The sequence below is a fragment of the Sphaeramia orbicularis genome, chromosome 21 (assembly GCF_902148855.1).
Source record: "Sphaeramia orbicularis chromosome 21, fSphaOr1.1, whole genome shotgun sequence".
Taxonomy (NCBI): domain Eukaryota; kingdom Metazoa; phylum Chordata; class Actinopteri; order Kurtiformes; family Apogonidae; genus Sphaeramia; species Sphaeramia orbicularis.
The window spans coordinates 43,997,430-44,015,159 of record NC_043977.1 but is presented as its reverse complement, the minus strand read 5'-3'; the positions used below and the strand labels follow the sequence as shown (position 1 = coordinate 44,015,159).

The following is a 17,730-nucleotide window of genomic DNA, read 5'->3' as shown; positions in this document are numbered from 1 at the left end:
TGTTCATGGTGACAGTTTGATTCTTTTGGGGGATTCTGTTGGGTTTCTGTAAATTGGCTTAAAGTCTGGTTTTTGACCAACTCTATATATAAAGTGTCATGAGATAACTTTTTTGTTGTGATCTGGCACTATATAAATACAATTTGATTGATTGAGTGATTTAATTGGTTTTCCCCTGTAAGTCGCTTTGGAAAAAAGCGTCTGCCAAATGCATAAACATAAACATAAACATAAACACACCAAAGGCACCTTATAGTGATACTGACCCTTATATATATACCCTTATGTACACATGGTACATGATGACTGGACAGAGCTTTGGTTCAAGTAATGCAAGTAGAGATTAAGTGACATGAGGAACTGTACAGTTTAGTTATGGTAATTTAATATAATCATAATTTCTATTGTACAGATGATACTTCCTTCAAATGAACATACCATTTATTTTGTGATAAATAATAATATGACAATAACATATTTGTGCCGTCATCTCTCTCTCCGGATCGTATTTATTTTCATGGCCTCTGTTTTAGCCTGGTTAGCACACTCGTAACAGTTTATGGCTAATTTATTTAATCTGGCATTAGCCCCATTTATGAAAGGCTCCTGTTTTCCTTCATGTCCAAACTGTGCTGTTCATACCACTGTGGTGTGTGCACACAACATGCTTTCATTAAAAACAAAGGAATTATAACAAAAAGCGGAAAAATGTCATTTGTCGTTAAATTGCTTATTTACAACTGCAATTAGATCAAATTGTGGGATTTCCTAGTGGCTCATCATAATTCCCTTTTATCAGTGAATCAAACAGTTACGGTCAGACAGTTCTACAAACCCACAGACTTCCACACTCTAATCACGTTATTTATTCATTTACACTACACCACATTCAGCTAAAATGATGAGCTTAACTTTAGCTTGTTTTTCAGTCTTAATTTTAGCTGACTAGTTTGACAGTTTTTCAACATGACCAGATTAACTTGGATATATTACAACTAATCCAATAATAAATTTACACACATACATATAAAATTCACAGTAAACAACTGAGTGCAAATGCAGCATACTGCACTTATTATTGCAACTAGTCCTGAACAATATGTAAAATAATTTATGATTAGAATAAAAACAAATGAGCAAAAACCCGATCAGCAATTAATGCATGAGATGAATAGAGAAATAAAATAAACTATGACTAAAGTAAAATTAGCTGCACTAAAACCTAATCATGAATAAGTGCAAAACTTATATAAAATTCATGAAAACAACCTTAAGAGCTGAATAAAATGACCAACAATTCTACTTTGGTGAGTTTGTTTACTTAGTAATGGACCTGACAATAAATGAGAGCTTCAAGTGGTTAGTTTTACATAAGTCAGATACTATATGTCTAAGCACTGATAACATGTCCCACACAAACATTTATCTCTTTCTGATCTGGTCATTGAACCAATGTCCATATGTGCTTCTAAAGAGAATACTTTATTATATGTCATGCATAGAACAAAATTGAATTGTCTGATGTATTAAAAAATGTTCCACACATCAACACACACATTCACACATTAACCCTTTCATGCATGAGTTATAAGAACCTTAGTCAAGATTTATTTCCTTGGTGTTTTAATTCCTCTTTAGGCATGAAAAAAACAATGCCATTGAATCTTTATTTATTTATTTATTTTATGAACCTATTTTTCATGGAGTTGCAAAAATGTCCACTCAGCTGGACACCATGCATTTAATTTTTGAAGCAAAGAAACATGTATTTACTGATATACTGTGTGAAAACTATGGAATAACTTTTTCAATGCCACTAATCTGACATTTTAACATACTCTAATACTAGTTATTACTCACTTTATGAAGCTAATATGCAAAAACAAACAAAAAAAAACTTTTTTTTTTTTTTTTTTAAGTTAATTACAGTCTAATAATAATAACAACAAGCAACTGATTTACACTCAAATGTGTCACTGCAGATCAGGTTTATCAAGAACAGCAAAGTTACAGTAATGGTATGAATGTCAGTGTATGGGATGGTGCACTGTGTTGGCTGATATGGAACTAAAACAATAAAATCCATAAATATACAAGAGAACAGCTGGAGAATAGATGTCCACTGGAGTGACCACTATGAATGAAAGGGTTAAAAACCTTAAAGTGCAAGTTATGAAATATGATGAATTATGTTTATACACACACACACACACACACACACACACACACACACACACACACACACACACACAAAATACAACAACATTTAATGACATATCAGACATAGTAAGTAGATGATTGTTAAAATACACATTGCACTGACACCCTTGACTTTTAATATTTGAAGTGTCATTTTTGCACTTCACAAATGTATCCCCTGGGCAGGACTGGACCCTTTTGTGGGCTGGTTTTGGACACATGCTAAGTATCTGATCCTTTTTTCAGGTGTGTGTGTGTGTGTGTGTGTGTGTGTGTGTGTGTGTGTGTGTGTGTGTGTGTGTGTGTGTGTGTGTGTGTGTGTGTGTGTGTGTGTGGTCCATGGACTGGAGTGTGTTTAAACTGTTTCGGATCGTATGACCTTAGTCTGATGCACATGCTGTGGAGCTTCTGCAGGATGCTGTGGGGTAAATGTGTCAAAGTTTGCGCAACAGTCTGCAAAACTGCACGGGTGAGAAGTTCCAGTGTGTCGGTGGGGTTTCCACTGTGGGCGGAGTCAGCCTGCAAAAAAAAAAAAAAAAAGAAAAAGAAAAGAAAAAAACACGTTGCAGGAAGTGTCGGCTCCGCTGAGGTTTGGTGTCCTCTTCCCCCTCAGACATGATCCTCTGCTGTCATCTGTGATTCAACAGGACCGAGGGAGCACAGCTGAGTCCGGGTCCTGAACGACTACACCCCAGTATCTGCCATGGATCAGGCCGTCCTCCTAGACCTGGTCCACGGTCCGTGTCTGGCATGCATCGACACGTCGGTGCTAGACCAGTCCGCAGCAGACACCCAGGTGTTCCTGCTGTCCGGGACCCGGGACCTGGAGGACTACAATAACAGACTATCGGACAAGTTTCCGGAGTCCTGCAGGAGGATCCGGGTCCTGGACTCGGACTCCACCGCGGGCTGTTTGTTCCGCTTCAAGCAGACCCTGGACCAGCTGCAGATCAGCACCATCAGGGTCTTCACATCCGCACAGGGTCTGCAGGTCCTCAGGTTGTACCAGGAGCAGCTGTTTACAGCCGTGTATACCTTTGACTATGACGTCATGGAAGCGGGTAAACTTACCTGTCGGAGCTGCAGAGGCTCCGCCCACTCCGACTCACCTGCACAGGCTGTTCAAGAAGAGCTATCAGGGTTTCTGCAGCAGCTACCTGGACTTCTGGGGGACATAACAGTTCTGAAGTCCACACTGATCCCAGGTGGGTTTAGAGCAGGGGGATCAAAGTCATTTTAGTTCAGGGGCCACGTGGGCCGGACCAGTGAATAATACAAGTGAATAAAAAAGTGCAATTATATAATGAAAATGTTTACAAAGTTTCCTTAAAAATCTGGATAACATGAACAACTTCACATGTATTAAGAAAAGTAAGTGCAATTTTAACAATATTATGCCATTTACACATGTGCATCACAACTTACATTACAACTGCAAAGACATAAAACATTTAGTAACAGATATAATACTGGTAAAATTACATTTACCTCTCTTAAGGCATTTTAGGTTGTTCATATTTGTTCAGATTATTCACATTTTTTGTAAAAAGATAGTTTGTAAATGTAAACATTTCCGTGTAATTTTACTTTTTTACAGTAAAACAGAGAAAAACGGCAATTTTCATTATTTATAGGCTATTATGATCTTATTTTACTGGTCTGACCTGCTTGATATTATATTGATCTGTATGTGGAACCGGAATCAAAATGATTTTTGACATCATTGACTGTTAATATTTTCAATGTCATTTTTGCATTTCACAAATTCATCCCAAGGGCCCGATTTGACCCGGTTTGGTCCACAGGCTGCATGTTTGACACCTGTGGTTCAGAGACTGCTCCAGTGTATACACTCCTGTTTAATGTCATATTATCAGAGTTACTGTTTTGTTCCTTTGTTTGCTGAGCTACATTTGTTAAAATTCCCATTTCTTATAAAGATTTAGAATGTGTTTATGTCTGAAACATTTACTGAATTTGTAACATGATAATTTTATCAGCTTTTTTATTTTATTATTATTTTTTTTAAATCAGCCTTATGAGTATTTCACAACCACTGAAATATCTTTAACCCATAAAAGACCCACAACTATTTTTGTCAAAACTAAATGATGTCTTTTGGCTTTCCTAACACAAGATTATGATATTATCCTCTTCATTTTGCATTTTTCAGTGAAAAACAGGTTTTTTTCCTATATTTAATTTACTGATCATGTAGATGTTCATAAAAGCGTAAAAGCAAATTCGAAGGTTATTATATCAAATCAGGAAAAACAAAAAAGAGGAACAAGTGGCTTCTTCAGCAAAATAGATCATTAACTGAACATAAACACATGTCTCCAACCGCTGTCATTTGTGGGTTTTACTGGTGAGTCAGTGTTGCAGAAAATGACAGTGACAATAAAATAAATAAATAAATAAATGTGTGTGTGTGTTGACCATGAAAAGATGACGAATTATATTTTACCTGAATTATTTCCATGTATTGATAGGATTAGTGGATTAACAGGTATTAAACATTTTAGATCAGCATATGTTTTGGTCACTGGTGGATGTTTGTGTCTTTATGGGTTAAATGAAAGATCAGGGTGTGTTTTATAAATGAGTACTAGTGGAAGAAGCATTTGGCTCCTTTACTTCACCAAAAGAACTAATACCACACTTTACAAAATATATTACAAATCAAAACATCTCTTAATCTTTACTTACATTGACCAGATTAAGTGAAAGTGAACATCAGTGTCAAAAATTAAAAATTCACCTATCATTTTTCAAAAAGACTCATATTTTAGCTTAAGAACTGTATTTTATGAAACTGTTTACAAAATGTCAGTATCACTTGTAGAAAAAAGATATAAAGATATAATCAATATAAAATGAAATCTAAAAAGGACTAAAATATGTAAATGCTCTATTAACTTTAATAATAATATATTTTCTTGATTGTATCAGTGATATTTTAAGTCTGCGAATCTGTAGGAACTAATTATTTAACAGTACAAGAATATAGAAAGGTTATGTACAGTCCAGTTATGTGTAAAATATGCTCTGCTATTAGCTGTATGCATCACTTCAGTTGTAATATGTAGTTTAAATAAAAGTTAATTAGCATATTTGTAGTGTTTTAGTTCCAGTCAGTCTTTTATTCTGATACTGAACAAAGGTACAAACTGCTGTCCACATGTCACAACATATTTGTGTTCATAAAAACTTATCATTTAAACATTTTTATCTAATATTGATCATAATTGTAGTTTTATCATCATAGTTAAAGCCCTATGTTTCATTTAGGATCAATTTCTTATGAGAACAGAACGTTTTGTACATTTGTGTAAAGTGAAAAAAAAGTTCATTTTCAGTCCCTGTGACATGCAGCAGTAATTTAAGTATTTTTACCCCAATATTTTATTTCTGTAAATTGTAACGTGTGTCATGTGAAATTACTTTCTGAGACCTATTCATATATTAAACATGGAGGAAAGTAGTTATTTAGTTTTCAACACAGAGCTTTGCATTTACATTTACATTTGTGCATTTGGCAGACGCTTTTTTTCAAAGCGACTTACAGGGGGAGGATTAATAATTAAGCTCTCTCTCTCTCTCTCTCTCTCTCTCTCTCTCTCTCTCTCTCTCTCTCTCTCTCTCTCTCTCTCTCTCTCTCTCTCTCTCTCTCTCTTCTACTTTATTTGTAAAGCACTTTAAAACAACCACAGTGGACCAAAGTGCTGTACAGAAGATCAAATAAAAAACCAAAACAAAAAAATTACGGTGCTTATTGAGGATGAAATGTGTCCCCGTGTCACTGCTTGATCTGGCCCACATATGAAACGTCCATGTAAAATGGTTCCCGTCATTGTTTTACTGTTGTCTACTGTTTGTGTTTACTAATGTTTTTACTGCTGCATTCATGTGCATGTTTAAGAGTGAGCTCAGTTTAACCACTTTATTTACTGTTGGGTAGTTTTATCTACAGCAATGCAGTACAGTAATTTTATAGACCATCATATATTTGAAGTGTTCCTGTCTCTAAGAGAACCGTTATCTCTAAAAAGTCAACTATTGTAGAGATCACGTGTTTTCCAGTTATAGGAGGAACATTTAAAACTCAACCCACAAAAGACACATTTATTCAGAATCAGAATCTTTTTATTGTCATATTACAAGTACAATGAAATTGAGGTAGAGCTCTACAGTTTAGTGTAAGAAATTACAAGGCACAACAAATGACAGTAAGAAGGCACACTTATTTACATGAGAAAAAATTAAAAATAGAAGAACTAGGAATTTTTGTAAAAAATAAATACATTTATATATATATATATATATATATATATATATATATATATATATATATATATATAATTTAGTAGTAGTAGTGCAAATGGTATTGGAAATAGTGCAAATGACATGAGAAATAAATATTGTAGGATAAATAGAGTGAAAGGATAAAATGTAGAAGGCTGTAAACATGAGACAGATATTGCACTTGTTATAGGATATGGTGAGGTTATTGCAGTATACCCTCACATCTGGGCACCATGTTGGAAATAAATGTTTCACACCTGACACGTATTCTTAGGTTGGTTCTGTATGATGACACATGAATAAAATCAATCACAAGTTTCAAACTAGAAGCACTCAGAGAGCGCAGACCTCCGCCAGGGCTGATCAGTGCCCCCCCCCCCCCCCCCCCGTGGGCCCCCCCATGCCAAGGAGGTTATGTTTTTGCCAGGGTTTGTTTGTTTGTTTGTCTGTCTGTCTGTCTGTCTGTTTGTCTGTCCGTTTGTGTGCAACATAACTCAAAAAGTTATGGACAGATTTTGATGAAATTTTGTGGTCTGCGCCCCCCCCGTGGGCCCCCCCACCCCCGATCACCACCAAAATTTAATCATTTCTTCCTTATCCCATTTCCAACAAACCCTGAAAATTTCATCAAAATCTGTCCATAACTTTTTGAGTTATGTTGCACACTAACGGACAGACAAACAAACAAACAAACAAACCCTGGCAAAAACATAACCTCCTTGGCGGAGGTAATCAGAACAAATGGACATACAGGGGTTTAACTAGAGTGGAAGGAGATGAATACTGTCATCTGAAAAGTAACAAAATCACAAGTTAGGATTGTAAAAACAAATAGAATATGGAAAATAGTAATAGTTACGTCCACGTAGTTCAAAACTGCATGTAATCAGTAAAAGTGTTCGTAATAATAAACGATAGTACTACCATTAAATGTGTTTTTATGAAGGAATAAATGGACATTGGTCTGACTGTATCACTAAAACTGAAACACTTTCTCTTTCCCTTTCAGAGTGTTTTGGCCACGGCTTCAGCTCTCGTCCAGGCGGTGTGTCCTACATCCCCACCCTGTCCTCCTTGAATCTATTCAGCAGCAGTAAGAGGAGGGACCCCAGGGCCATGGTCATGGAGAACAGACGCCGCCTGGCTCTGCACGCTGGATTCCACCCTCGCCCACTGCATTTCCCTAAGGTACTGATGTCACTGAGCGTTCCTACGTAACCAAACACAGGACTGTAGGAATCCTCAAGGCGTGGCTGGTAGTCCCTCCTTGTACAAATAATAGGTTTTACTCAATGTAGTTTGGCGGCTTTGTTTGCAAACCTGCTGCATGTAATTGATCATCATTAGCTGGATTTCCTCTGACGAAAGCCCAATTCCAACAGTAACACAGAGTTTCCTGGCAGATTTGTCCATAGTTCATAGGGATTTGATGATTTATTATGGGGGTTGTGTAGTGTAAGATGTAACATGAAGGGAACACTGCAAGGAAGACAGAAAGTGATAGAATCTCATTTTTGACTTTGCAGGAATCATTTGTCTTTTTCATTCTTGTTGACCCCTTTCCTTCTGTTAGCTTGCTAAAATGATAAAGATGCAAAAAATTCAAATGTCATACGGCAGAAAGAGTTAAGTTCATTCCCCCTTATTCCAATTCTCACAGTCAGACTCTGCAGCTTTTTTCCCCCCAACTTATTTTATTGAATTTTTTTCAGTCACAGGTTACATGTACACAACACACCTTTGCATACGAAAAATGTAAAGTCAGTAACCTAGGTGACAGCAATATATAAAAGCAAAATAAAACAACCTCAACAAAGAACAAAACAGACAACAAACAAACAGTACCTTGACATTAAAGAGTACAATTATGTGGTCCTAGACACTACAGCTTTTTACAAAAACTGAAGTTTCAGAGTGCAGTCATTAGTGGCATCTTGTGGTAAAGGTGCAGATTGCAGGTATCTGACTATCCCTTGTCTTACCTTATCTTAGAGTGGCCTCTAAACACTCATTAGAGCAGTGGTTCCCAACCTTTTTTGGCTTATGACCCCATTTTAACACAACAAATTTCTGGCGACCCCAGACATTGAAAACAAAATTTTATTTTTATTTTATTTATTTATTTATTTTTGCTAAAATTAATTTGTTTCTGAACATATAATAGTGTGCTATACTATGTTGCAAATAAATGTTAATTTTAGTTTAAATTTAGTTTATATAACAGTGTTTGTCAACCTTGGGGTCGGGACCCCATGTGGGGTCACCTGAAATTTCTAGTAATTGATAAATAAATAAAAACGTACTAATACAAAATATATGGTGAGTTGAGAGAGACGATCACAATCCATAAAAGGCATGACAAACTGTGAAGCTGAAACTGAAGCACTGTGGCACTGTTTATCTTTCAAATGTTCATTGTGGTCAGTTTCAGATACTGCAGCTCTTTCATAATTCATACTTTGAGTTATTGTTTGTTCAGTATTAATTGTCAGCCTTGTAAATAATAAATTTATAATATACATTATATAGACTAAATGTCATCTAAAATGAATGTTTATTTGCAACATAGTATAGCAAACTATTACATGACCAAAAAAAATTTAATTTTAGCAAAAAAAAAGTCTCTGTTTTGAATGTCTGGGGTCACCAGAAATTTGTGATGTTAAAATGGGGTCATGAGACAAAAAAAGGTTGGGAGTCACTGCTATATGATGTATATTATTATGGACGGAGGCAGAAAAGCCAGGTGTAGATTACTGCACAAAGTGAGAATTTTATTTTCCTTGGTCAGGATATGTACAGTCAGTCCATCTTGGATTTACAAGGCTGACAATTAATACAGAACAAACAATAACTCAAACTATGAATTATGAAAGAGCTGCAGCATCTGAAACTGACCACAATGAACATTTGAAAGATAAACAGAACCACAGTGCTTCAGTTTCAGCTTCACAGTTTATCATGTCTTTTATGGATTGGGATTGTCTCTCTCAACTCACCATATATTTTTTATAAGTAAGTTGTTTTATTTTTTTTTATTTTTATCAGTTACTAGAAATTTCAGGCGACCCTATTTGAATTCCAGGCGACCCCACGGGGGGTCCTGACCCCAAGGCTGAAAAACACTGCGTTAGAGTCTGTGTTTGCATGTGGACCAGAGTCTGCAGAAAGCTCAGAATGAACAAATAAAGCATATTAGGTAAAAGTAATGCTGCTTAATACTGGATGCCCCCTGCTCTGAGAAAGAAAAAAGAAGCACTCATCCATTCTGAGCTCCGTTTAGAAACTATAGAAGACGACACACTCCCTCTGTAAAATATAGTAGTGTGTAAATAGTTTACTCCAAGATAACTTTTTTCTTTTCTTTTTTTTTTTTTTTTTGAGAATAAAGATAAAATATTCTGTCAGATCTCAGTTTAGAACTCCCAAAACTTAGATACTGAACCTTTGAATCTGTGATTTTAATTAGTTTAATGAGATTACAGGGTGGGGAAGCAAAATTTACAATATTTTGAGGGATTGAAAGACAGTGTATGACCAATTAGTTTATTGAAAGTCATGAGAATTTATTTGCCACAAGAAAATTTACATAATAGAAAATGTTTTTATTCTATCTGTCCTCCTTCTTTCTCAATAACTGCCTTCACACACTTCCTGAAACTTGCGCAAGTGTTCCTCAAATATTCGAGTGACAACTTCTCCCATTCTTCTTTAATAGTATCTTCCAGACTTTCTCGTAATAGTTTTGCTCGTAGTCATTCTCTTCTTTACATTATAAACAGTCTTTATGGACACTCCAACTATTTTTGAAATCTCCTTTGGTGTGACGAGTGCATTCAGCAAATCACACACTGTTTGACGTTTGCTTTCCTGATTACTCATATGGGCAAAAGTTTCTGAAAAGGTATGGATAATAGTGTTAGGTATGATTATGACATCAATATATGTTTGGTTTCAAAACAATTGACGTAGTGCCTGCTGAGAAAAAACAACTAAATGTTCATTGTAAATTTTGCTTCCCCACCCTGTATGTTTTAGGGTGGAGACTGGGATTGGGCTGTAACTGGGCTGTGATTAGATCTGATTTCTTCCTGGATCATGGGTGAAATGCATTCACAAAAAAACATGACAGTCTTTTGTAAGGTTTTCTTTAACTTCCTAAGACCCAGCTATGGGTTTTCTGTCCATGTTCGTGGAGAAGATTCTCACAGCTTTATGCAAAAAAAAAAAGGGGAAAAAAAGAAAACAACTGTCCACTGCAAAGGACATTGCTTAAAAATGTAAAAAAAAAAAAAAAAAATGTATCTGAAAAAACTGTTGCATCATGATGTTTCCAATACAGGCCATTATTTAATTCAAAAAAGCCAAAACTTGTACTTTCCTGTGTTTCAGGAGGTTAAAGACTGTCTTCAAGTGTTGCCAGTAACTTCCCAAATAAATAGTGATGATGTTGGCATTCTGCATTTGCTCACCATGTGAAGAGTCCGTAGTTCAAACCCAGAGTTTGTACTGATTGGCTGCAGCTCCAGGCTTCATGGTCTAAGCTCCTGGTTGTGTTTGACTTGGTCCTGCAGGTCGACCATGCCAATGACATCTGGGTCATGGGGAAACCGGAACCAGACGACTATGATGGAATTGTAACCAATCAGACCGGGGTTGTGTTAGCAGCTCCAGGAGCGGACTGCATGCCAATCCTGTTTGCTGATCCAGTGTCAAAGGTCATTGGAGCTACTCATGCAGGTAGGTGTTCAGGCCATGAAGAAGTTTGCCGTTTGTCACAAAATTTCCACTTTTACTTATGACATTACAGTTTATTATTATACTTTTTACTGTTTGAATATCCAGATTTTTTTTTTTAACCAATTCAGTTTTTATTCTTCAAATTTATCAAATGAATATTATCCATCCATCCATCCATCCATCCATCCATCCGACTACCTTATCGATTCTTTGTGACATTCTTTTCCCCCTTTATTTTTTAATGTAGTCCATCTGTGATGAGCATCTGATTCCTTTATATACATCTACATGTTTTTTTTGACACAGTGAAGCACCTTTTTTTAAAATTTTATTTATTTATTCACATATCTATTGAAAGAACCAAGTGTAAAAATATTACATTTTGCATTCAAATTATGTGAAATGGGACACCCTGGAAAGCTGAAGAACTTTTTGAGAGGGGCCATAGCTTTCTTGGAAATTTACATAATTCATCATTTGTAGTTTCTTAGTGGTTTAATAATATTATAGAATGACAATAGAAGTGGGCTGCTGACTCTAGTGATCTTTTAAATGTAATTATAATGACTTTTTCAAATGGATTTTGGCATGACTGCCTTTGTACCTATAATACTGCAAGTATATTAGTGAAATATGGAGGTAGTGAATCCCATGTAGCTGCTCACTTTAGACCGGGGATGTCAAACATGCGGCCCGGGGGCCAAATCCAGCCCGCCAAAGGGTCCAGTCCAGCCCTTGGGATGAATTTGTGAAATGCAAGAATTACACTAAGATAACAGTCATTTTAGTTCAGGTTCCACATTCAGACCAATTCAATCTCAAGTGAGCAGGATTCAGTAAAATACTATCATAATAACATAGAAATAATGACAACTTCAATTTTTTCTTTTTGTAAATATAAATATTTTCATGTGTTTACACTAAAACAAAGAATAATTTCACAAAAAATGTGAATAACCCGAACAAATATGAACAACCTGAAATTTCTTAAGAGAAATAAGTACAATTTTAACAATATTCTGCCTGGTATTAAATGTTTTGTGTCTTTGTAGATCCACTGTGATCTTTAAGCTCTAATGTACATGTGTAAATGATAAACTGAGGCAGAATATTGTTAAAATTACACTTATTTTTTCAGTTTGTTCATGTTATTCACATCTTTTGAAAGGATAGTTTGTAGATGTAAACCTTTTCATAATGTAAATTTACTTTTTTTGCTCTAAAACATAGAGAAAAGTTTGGAGTTGACATTATTTATATATTATTATGTTATTATTTTACTGGTTCGGCCCACTGCAGATCAAATTTAGCTGAATGTGGCCCCTGAACTAAAATGAGCCTGACAGCCCTGCTCTAGACTAACTGCTTCTTTTGCTCCCAGGTTGGAGGGGAACCCTGATGGGAGCTGCCATGGCTACAGTAGATGCCATGGTGATGGAATTTGGTTGTCAGGTGAGCGACATTGTGGTGGCTGTCGGACCGTCAGTGGGAGCATGCTGCTTTACACTGGATAGAGACCACGCGTTGGAATTCCATCAGATTCATCCAGACTGCGTCCGTGATCCTGAGCTTCCACGTCCGCACGTGGACATCCGCCTTGCCAACAGGTACACGTCAGCACAAGAACAGGAGAAAACAGCATGGATGGTTATGTGGGTTAAAAGTATTGTGTGAAAAAAGGAACATTAGGATTAGTCAGTGAGGCTCTAAGACCCCACAGAGCTGAAATTCAGTCAAGACTCCACCCCTTTTGTGGATCTGGTCCGTGTTGTTAGGTGTTCATCTGTTTTTGGTGTCCAATCATTTGACCAAGTTTCACAAAAATTGGTGCAGTAGTTTTTGTGTAATCCTGCTGAAACGTTAACCAACATAGAGATGTGGGGAACTGCATAAAATGCTTGATAATAGTAAAATAATGCCATAGAATAGAATAGAATAGAATAGAATAGAATAGAATAGAATAGAATAGAATAGAATAGAATAGAATAGCCTTTATTGTCTTTGTGTCTACAATGAAATTAGAAATTAGGGCTTTTGGTCTGGACTGAAATTCCTTGGTACCCATTTGATCAGTTGCCATGAAATCAGGCACAGACATTTCATTTCAGAACATACAACATATTAATGTGAACATGTACCGTTCGTATTCATTGAGTCTTGCTTTCTTTCCTAAGTTTTTATGTTGATATTATTGTTTATGTTGCGTGCTAATATACACCAGCATGGTATTAGTGACAAAAATTACAATGAAATATGAGTGACATGTAACACTTTCTTCAAATATTTTTTATCTTTTAAAATACAAATATTTTTACTCAACTTTACACCTGATGCATTTGCAAAAATTAAACCAGCAATCTCAAGTAAAGATAAAACTACAGCCCTGGTGTTGGTAAAGGAAGGTAATACCACGCTAAGATATTAGCATACTAACAAATTAACTTTTGAAACTGGTATGTAACTATAGAATTTTAATTTTTTTTTTTTTTTCTTCACACTGGATGTTGAAGGCTACTGAAATTGAAGGATAACGAACTGAGAGAGCATCAAAAACAAATGTTTTTTTTTTTTTTGGGGGGGGGGGGGGGGGGGCGTAAATCGGTGAACATTATAGTTGTGGTTAAAATTAGTGATACTGATACAAATTGGCTCTGCATAAATGTCTGTAAAACTTAGAAAATGCTTATAATTGTTGAAACAAATGTTAAAATATGAAGCAAAATGTGTCACTATCAATTTAGACTTAAGGCCTTGACTGTACAACCATCATCTGCAAACCTCACCATATGCACATGCGTTGTATGTAAAGCTCCAACCTTCCTAAATCAGTGATCTGTCTTCTGCAGAATGCTCCTGCAGAAAGGTGGGATCCTGTCTGAACACATTCATGACCACATGGTGACGGACAGACCCTGCGTGACACCCTGCACTTCATGTCACCCTGAATCCTTCTTCTCTCATGTCCGAGACGGTGTGAACTTTGGCACCCAGGTGGGCTTCCTGTGGATCAAGGAGGAGGAAGAAGAGGCAGGAAAGTCTGCATCCAAATGAGAGAAATGGACACGTTGGACCTGCTGGTGTTTAATATTCCAAAGGCATAGAGACGGTGGCTCAGACTTTAACACAAAGCCATATTTTTATGGATGATTTTATTAGTGTGAAAATATTGAACAGAACATGTCATGAAGAATAATGACTGTGTTTGTTGAACTATTTGCACCTTTGGCTCTGTTTAAAAGCATATTAATTTTAATGTCATAAAATTTAATCACCTGTTGTTAGGTTCCAGTCGAGTAGATTTTATTGAACAGGGTCACTTCCAGTCAGCAGCTGTTTATAATGGAATGTAAAGTTTAGGTGCAGCCAAGTGTCCAAATGATAGCTGATGTGTTTCTGTCACAAAACTGAAAAGCTGGCAACAGGATTAGCATCAGTTCAATACAGATGCTTTGTTTTGTAGAAAATACATTTTCTGTGCCTTATAAGCATGTGTCAGTGGCTGTAAATTAACATTTAAAAATAAAAATTCCATAAACTTTACTGTAAAAAGAAAGAAAAAACACAGATGTCTCTGGGATCCAGACAGCATTTATTTTAATAGACAAATTTTCTGAGTTGTCATGATTAGTCTTAAAAGCAGCCCTTTTTCTAAAAAACATAATAAAATAACAATAAAAAGAAAAAAAATAAAACAAAAAGATGAATTCCGTTCTACAGAGTGATTCCTTTACGATCCAGCTTCATCAATCTGCAACATTAACAGTAATGTTTCACATCTCCACAAACGTTTACATTCACCAATCAGACTTCCTCACTCAGTGCAACGTCTGTCATCGTATTCAACATTTACTATAAAATGAACAAGAAAAGAACTGAAACTCCTACAGCCTATTAATGTCATAGTTCACTTAATGTGTAGGTACAATTCTCATGAAAGCCGATACAAAAAAAAACTCATCCAGTTTCCTGGATCAGTCGACAGCACACAAATAACAAATGACACAAATCTCTACAGTGCATACATCAGAACAGTTCTGTAATAAATAACTCAGCTGTAAACTTCAAACCGAACCTTCAATTTTCCCTCTGAAAAGATGCAAAGTGGGCAGTAAGTCACTGACTTCTGCACAGTTACAGTACCACCAGAGTTAAACCAAACAAAACATGTATATGCCATGGTGAGTCTGGTAAAGACATTTTTTTTTTAAAATATAATTTTACAATTTGTTGGGTTCAAAAAACAATAAAAATGTCAGAAAATTTATCTTCTGGCTTTAAGATAATTCAGTTCCTTCATTTCAAAGCAGTCAAACAGACCTTTAACGTAAAGGCCGTCATCTTTTGGTTTAGTGCAAACACAGAGAGAGAAGAAATGAAATGTGATCATTGTAAAACGTCATAAACTGAACTGGTGTTGGACATGGAGTTGGTCAGGGACACCTTTGGTCTGATGCGTTGATAACGTCATCCTAAATTATACTCTCATGGCGACAGACAGGTGTAAATACAATCTACAGTTTTTATCTAAAATTGGTCACAAAAATTAAGAAAGAAAAAAAAAAAGTCCAGGTTGGAGTGAAACTTTATAATCCAGTTTTAGCTGCAAATCATGTGGAACGTAAAAGGATCGAGGGGATTATTTTATCACACAAAGCAGCTGATTTCATAAGATAGCTGCAGCAAACCTTTAACCGACTGCAAATCAACCAAATTTTCATAAAAGTCACAAAAGTAAAAGTTACTGGCTACATTTTCACAGCTTCAGACATGAGTGACCTGTCTGTGTCTTTTGGGGCGTCTGTGTTAACAGTACAAACTTCACTGAATTCATTTGGTTTAAACAGGTAAACAAAGAACAAACTGTCCTAGTGCGCTCATATGTATGGAAATAAACATCTCCTTCACATGGGAAACAAAACAAAATATGCTCTTTAACACTGCATGAGTATAAAATGTGAAATGATTGAATCGATTCATTAAAATTCTGTTTTTAAGAGGTTGTTCTGATGTAAAAGCACCATTAAGTTCCTGCTAGTGCAGTTACTTAAAATACAGTACAGACATCACACCGGCTCAGGTTCCAAGGGTTAGAAATGAAGAAATTCAACAAACCACACAACACAACCAGCAAACCTAGCAATCCCATAATCCATTTGAAGAAGAGGAACGATGAGAGGAACGACTGAATTATAAGGATTGTGGGTCAATATCACTATAAGGTTCAAAATGTCCAAAAAAAACCCTTGAGATTTTCCACTTAACTCTATGTTCAATGTGTTAAGTCGACTGTAGGTTAGAAATGCATGTTGGTCAGTCTCCTACATTTTCAGTGCATTTTTTGCAAGCAGACAAAGTAGAAGCAGACCACAAAATATGAAATATGTCATCCCGTTACCAACAAATACATGTAAAAATAAGTGAGAGGGTGGACTGTTTTGGCTAAAGTTAGCATTTAATGACCACATGTTAGACCCCGAGTTTCCAAAATAGGTCATCTTTGAAGAGGATGTTGTAATGTTCAACAAATAAATTAAGAATTTCTGAAAAGTTTTATATTAAATTATATTTTGTGGTGACAGGGTGGACATGCTAAGCTTGGCGACATCTAAGTACAAACAAAAAATGATGAAAATTTTGAAATGTAAATGTCAGTACTAAATTTTCCATCTCCAATGAAGACACTCAGAATGATGATGTCATCAGTGATGTCATCAACCAGATTCCCCCAAAGTGACAGGGTGGACAGCAATTTCAAGGCTATATGTAGAATGTTAAATGTTACAATGAAAATAAAATCTAAATTATCAAAATTGCTTGTTTTATCGAAAAACTTGAGTATTATGACATCTAAAAAGTATTTAATTTTTTTTTTTTTCATTTAATTACTTATCAATCTCATTAAAGTTATAAGGACAATGACATGCACAAATCAAGTACAATCCCTCAAGGAAAATTGTTTAAAATAATAGAATTTGAAGAGGTTTCAAATTGTACTGATATATGTGTAAGTGTTTGTCCATTCATAACGAAACCCCAGAATTTCATTATTTTGCGATGTGTTCAACCATGGTGACTGTTAGATTCTGCAGCACCTTATAGTGATACTGACCCTTATATTCACCATCTTTAAATTTTGTTACTTGGCCCAATTTCTGCCTCAATTTTTAATAATATTAAAGGACCACGCAACGTCAACTCAAAGTATCTCTCCATGCAGATACTTGTTGGGGAGGATTTTCAGACAATTTTTCACCAAAACAAAGAAAAACTGGTAATCAGTGGTGCTCAAAGCTTTGAAAGTGGAGCATTCAGAGTAACCAGGGTTTCCACATGTCCCAACATAAGTTATTTAAAACACATTTCCCATCCTGCCACACTGAATTTAGAGTTTGGTACAGATCCTGACACAACTAAAGAATAATATCATGTGATGGCAAGTGTTTGCGGTGGCTTTTTAGAGTGACTTCCCATGTGATTCAGCTGCCT

At 35.8% G+C, this 17,730-nt stretch overlaps 1 protein-coding gene across 1 annotated transcript; it reads left to right on the top strand.

Moving 5' to 3' along the window:
- Window positions 1–2,787: 2,787 nt before the first annotated feature.
- lacc1 (laccase (multicopper oxidoreductase) domain containing 1) lies at window positions 2,788–16,475 on the top strand. Its single transcript, XM_030124602.1, has 5 exons — window positions 2,788–3,404; window positions 7,514–7,692; window positions 11,079–11,244; window positions 12,626–12,851; window positions 14,091–16,475. The coding sequence occupies exons 1-5, from the start codon at window positions 2,903–2,905 to the stop codon at window positions 14,293–14,295; spliced, it is 1,278 nt and encodes a 425-aa protein (XP_029980462.1). The 5' UTR covers window positions 2,788–2,902; the 3' UTR covers window positions 14,296–16,475.
- The last annotated feature ends 1,255 nt before the right edge of the window (window positions 16,476–17,730 follow it).